The sequence below is a fragment of the Crocodylus porosus genome, unplaced genomic scaffold, assembly GCF_001723895.1.
Source record: "Crocodylus porosus isolate Cpor-Errol unplaced genomic scaffold, CroPor_comp1, whole genome shotgun sequence".
Taxonomy (NCBI): Eukaryota; Metazoa; Chordata; order Crocodylia; family Crocodylidae; genus Crocodylus; species Crocodylus porosus.
This window is the reverse complement of record NW_017728886.1, coordinates 228,296,180-228,301,686: the sequence shown is the minus strand read 5'-3', so window position 1 is coordinate 228,301,686 and position 5,507 is coordinate 228,296,180. Positions and strand designations below refer to the sequence as shown.

At 41.5% G+C, this 5,507-nt stretch overlaps 1 protein-coding gene across 5 annotated transcripts in view; it reads left to right on the top strand.

The window, feature by feature from the left end:
- RUNX1T1 (RUNX1 translocation partner 1) overlaps positions 1-5,507 on the top strand; it is a 140,374-nt gene that overhangs the window by 77,117 nt on the left and 57,750 nt on the right. For all 5 annotated transcript variants that reach the window (XM_019550426.1, XM_019550400.1, XM_019550418.1 and 2 more), the window contains one exon: positions 1,657-1,746. In XM_019550426.1, coding sequence (XP_019405971.1) covers positions 1,657-1,746 — 90 coding nt within the window. The remainder of the gene's footprint in view (positions 1-1,656; positions 1,747-5,507) is intronic.

Here is a 5,507-nt window from a genome sequence, read left to right as displayed (position 1 = left end):
TTCTTTTTTTCCTGTAGAGCTGTGGCTCAGTGAGGCTGTATGCAACATACTGCTGGGCAACTCTGTGTGTGTGTGTGTGTGTGTGTGTGTGTGTGTGTGTGTGTGTGTGGCCCCTCCCCCCCTAGTCTTCCACATACCACTTCCAAGTTGTCTGCATACCACTGGTGGTACGCCTACCACAGTTTGGGAACCACTGCTCTAGATATTTCACTGAGCAGTAGTTAGATCAGGAAATGAAATGCTAACACTTGTAGCCTGATCTCCAGAGGTTGTGACTTCCCCATTAACTGCTGTTGGGTCCAAGAACGTCAACAACTCAGAATAACAGGCCACAGATAACATTTCACAAAAAAAGTAACAAATTAATCTAGTCATTATAATTATAAAAAACCTCACAATTAAATGCACATTAGTGTAATTTTTAAACTATTGTTACAGGTTTGTAATTTAACAATGAGTGCTACTGTGCACCTGGTTTACTTAGACGTCGCATTGACTTTACCTGTATTCCACAGAATTTGTTTTATGGCATGAAGGGAATAGGTAATAATGGAGTAAAACTGTTAAATGCAATGACAAGTGGTAAATTTATACATGAAGGTGACAACTGTCAATATTCAGCAGCTACAACTTTGAATTTAGTATGCTTATAGTTTGGTTCTACTTTGAAAAGTACAGCTGTAAAGTTTTCTTTGTCCCATAATTGTTTACTGTCAATTCTTATATCAAATTTTCTTTTGTATATAATTGACAAGTGTTCTCCAATTTACAAAACTCCAGCTAAATTCTAAAAATCAAGCCACAATCTTTCCATCTGAGACTGTCTCCTATAAAGGCTGTACGTGTCAAATTAGTTCCTGAGTTGGACCTGTGAAATCCGTTGTCATCAAATTAAGAGAGACCTGTGGACCTGTGAGACTTTTATGGTTTTCACTGCTTCTAGTTGCCTTCTGCAATGTTGCACTGATAGAAGTGAACAGAACTTGGTAAACAATTCTATTGATGATAAATAGCACTGTCTAACATATGACATAATCCTGGAAGTGTTTTAGGATTTTTTTGTATGCTTCTGTAACCTGCTGACATAAGTGTTTTAAAATACAAATTAACTACAGTTTTATCAAGTATCAAGTTCTAGCATGTATCAAGTTTCTCCTCTAATATTCCAGTCCTGGACTGAAAGCTGAAAGAGTGGCACCAATAACAAACAATAAATTGTCCATTAAAGGCATGCTACCAGGATGATGTTTACTGTAAGAGTATGGAACAGATTCTGTGGCACAACAAGCAGCCTAAATTATCTATGAAATCCATGGTGTTGTCACCAAACAAAAAACGTTTGGCACCTTGAAGACTCAAATTTTTACTGCAAGGATTAAGCAACAAATGTTGAAGATTTCAGTCAGACGTTTTACATGCATAATAAATAGAATGTTTTGTAAAATTATTCAGTCTCACTGTAGTATAACAGTCATCTTCCTGTCGCACACTATATTTATTGATCAACAAATTTAATGTGTAACATGCAAAATCGTTCTGATACTAGTATTGGGAACATGTCATTACGCAAACTCCTTTTACTAGAATTTGGGTCCTACTTTCTTCCTAATGATTTTTATTATTTTGTCACCAAGACAGAATTTTTTTTTCCTACAGAATTCTACTTTGACAATTGAAGAATTTCATTCCAAACTGCAAGAAGCTACTAACTTCCCTCTGCGACCTTTTGTCATCCCATTTTTGAAGGTATTGCACAGTTCACTGATCTGGAAACTATTTCAAACCATATTGTTGCTAGGTCACAGATGTGTGTTAGTTTTCCTTTTTGAGAGAGTCAGGAAAAGGAATCTAACATTTAAAGGCTTCTTTCCATAGTTTAATGGATGAAACTCCATTTGACTGAATATTTTCTTTGACCATTTCTTACTGCTTACAAACGGTCGGTACCATAATTTTATACTTTCTTAATTGTTTTTATTTTTAGCCTAAAAAATGATTGCCTTCAGTCTTTTATGAGCTGAATCCAAAGACAAGTGCTGCATACAGGCCTTACCTTTCTACTGGGAGAATTGCGGCTCTCCTGGTAGAATCCATGAATATACAGATATTTGTAGAGTTTCTCATGAACGGAAAATAGCTGTTCCAGGTGAAAAAAAACTCATCTCTATCCTGGCAGAAGACACTTCCAGGACAGTTTCTCCTGGGAGAATGAATGGCTGTGTCCTTCTCCGCCTCTTGACTCCTAGGGACTAGGAGGCTGACCCCAATCTAGAGAAGGTACAAGGGGGCAGGTGCTCCCACCCCTCCTGTAGACCAGGAGGGGAGGGGAAGAGCAGCCACTGCATGATCTCCATCTATTCCTCACACCAGGGTTCCTGATGAGGTACTTTGCCCTGCTGCCCCAGTCCATCTGAGAACAGGAGGTCTGGAGCAGCTATAACACTTTCCCCAGACTAGGATCACCTTGGACTGAGGAGGGAGTGATGAGCAGGGGAGAGGGCACAGTTTCATGCTGAATTACTGTGCTGCATTTTAGAGATCGAAAATTACCACCAGTAGAAATGAACACCTGTTTGCAGCCCCAGTTATTTACTAAGTAACACTATAAATTCAGAAGACTAGATTTGCATATTTTGCATGGCTAAGAGTAAGGGTTAGTATGGTCATCTGTTGTTGTACACTAAATATACTACCCCTGCATGATAAGTATGTACAGCACATCAGTATTAGTCAAAGACTAATCTTTCTTTTCTGGTCCCAGTCACATGACATGGGTGTCAGTCCAAGAGTTTATAGCTGGGGCAGTATCCATTGATCCCAGTAGTAACTTCTGCATATTCCAATGTATAAAAAGAATCAAAATGCAATAAAATGTCATCCAGAACCTGATGCAGCCAATTAATAAAACACAAAGCTAGACACAAGTAGGATGGGGACCAGACTAAAAGATCTGAACCCCAAGGCAGGTAAGAATATTATCCCCCCTCTCATTGTCTATCTCTCATTGTCTGTTAGTAATTGCTCCTTTAATGACTTTCTAAATGTGCAGTCCCATGTTCTCATAACGTTTCTCCCTGCATTTCCTGTTTGCTATGATATGTTTTTTACTCCCATTGTTTCTCTTTGTCAGTTTTTGTGTGGGCTCATGCTGTTTCTTGTCAACATGTGAGCATTGTCAGTTGTTGTCTGGATGTCCTTAAGATCCAAAGTTGTTCTGTTTACAGGTGCAGATAGTTATAGTTGTTACTTTGGTAGGTTGCCATCTGTTTTTCTTTTTGGAGTATAGTATCCTCTCCCAGTTGCAGTTGTGGTAACTCTTGCTGTACTCATTGTTTGTGTTATGAGTTTTTATAGCTGCTTCAGGTTTTGGCCACAGAAGTCAAATTGCTTAGGATTTGGCACTAAAGAGTTTTTATTATTCTGCTCATAAGTCTTTGACCAGTAAAGCAATGGGTGTTGTGTTGTGATATTCTAACAGTGTTAGTTTATGGATCCTGAGATCCTGAGAATCTGCTAAGGCTGTGTGCATGTGTTAAGGTCTTTGAATTTCTCTGACTTTGTGGCTATCACATTTTATTGTACGTAATATGGTCCTGACATACTGTGTTTGAACTGTCTTGTAAGTTTGAAGATGGTGTTCTAATATGAAAGTCATCCTACTTCATAAGGCCTTATGTAATACTAAGTTCTTAGTGTTTAATTTCAACTTAAATTTTGCATATGACCCTCTGCGTTGCTGTGAATATCATTCATATTTACCTGGGAGAGCTTGTTGTCTAACAGAATTGATAATATCTCAGTGATGTGCTTATATGATGGTGCCATGATTGTGTCTGAAAGTGTGATCTCCAGCCAGCATGCTGATCAGGGAGCTGTTAAAGCTAGGAAACACTGAGTTCAGGGGTGTGTCTTAACTTCAAGAGAATAAGATTTGCCAGTCTTTCTCCATTCACATATCATATCCTAATCCTTTCCTGGAGTTAGACTCCTGAAACCTTCCTTTCAAACACCAAGATTGGGTCAATACTTTGTTTCAAAAACAGTGGTTGTGGTACCTTTCCTTCTGTGTAAGTGGTTGAAGTAGTCACGCAGTATGTGGGAGGATCTGATTTCAGATTCTTTCTCTGTGTTGAAGGAATTTGAATCTACTTCACACACCTCACAGAAGAATATTTTTAGCAATTAAATTAAAGGTATTTTGGAGTAGTGGCCTCTCCATTCAAAGCTATTCTATTTTGAAGGAGTTTATTTGACCAAGGAGAGGGGGAAGAATATGAAAAAGACTATTTCATAATGGCTGGAGTGCTTACCTAGAAAGAGTACTGAATTCTTGTCCTGTTTTAATGACACCTTACTGTTTTATATTAAGAATTCGGAGTGTAACCTAGTGCTTTGGCAGGACTGTACATACTTTATTGGGCTACAGAGTGCAGCTCAGTTCTCTCTCTCAAGTAACATTAATTTATTCTTTCACAAATCCTGGCCTGATTTTAGCATTTATTTTTTGCAAAATGAAGCAGTTGCAAAGAGGGATATTTGGGCTAGGGACAGAAGTTGCACATAAATTAGTTTAAGTGATCAGAAACCAGTTTAAACCTGTAACAGAACAGAAATTCAGTGCACATAAACCACTTTCAAAATGGCTGAAACTGGTTTAAGAGATAAACCTGGTTCAATGTAGTATCAGATTTAACTGAATTAGGTCAAACCAGTTTACAGAATTTGTGTCCTAGAGCCCTTTCTGGTTTCAGTTAACTGACAGTCCCCCAGCATCCCAGGATGCTTTGCAGCCTTGGGCTGGGCTGGGCTAGGCTGATCTGGGGGAGCAGGGTTGCTCCCACCCCTCTCCTCCCTAGCCAGAGCACTATCACTGCTCTGGCTAGCTGAGAGGGAGTGGGGGAGGGACGAGTGGTGGAGGGGAGGTGTGGCCAGATGCCAGCCCTGGGCCTGAGGCCAAGAGGGGGAAGGAGAGGTCCAGCCAGTGTTGTTGCAGGCAGAAGCGCAGGAAAGGTGAGCAGGGGAGGGATGCCCCTGGAGGGATCCCAGCGCTGACCTCTCTGTGATGCAGTAATGGGGAGAATGTGGGGCATTTAGAAGTGGGCACCAGACCTGGGAGCACATGTAGAGTGCTTTCATTTCCCTACAGGGCCGTGCCCGGGTCCAGGCCCAGAGCAGGGTCAGTGTCCCTGGGGAAGGGGAAGGCAGTGGCATGGATCAGGAGACATGCAGAGATTCCTCTCCCCAACCCCTGCTGCCAACTCTGCCTGAGTCACTCACCCACTTGAGGAGCTGTGGCCACCGCTGGAAAAGTTGCTGGTGCTTACCCGCAGAGTTACTGGGCATTGCAGCTGCCTGATTGCAGCCACCTCTTTTAGACCACCCGGCCTGGCAGCTAGGCCAGCTGCTGTGAGTAGCAGTTGGGCTTGACACGGCGGGAGCAGCAGCAGCGGCAGGTCCCCTGGGAGGAGCCAGCCAGCCCCCATGGCACCTGGCACCTCTACCCGAAC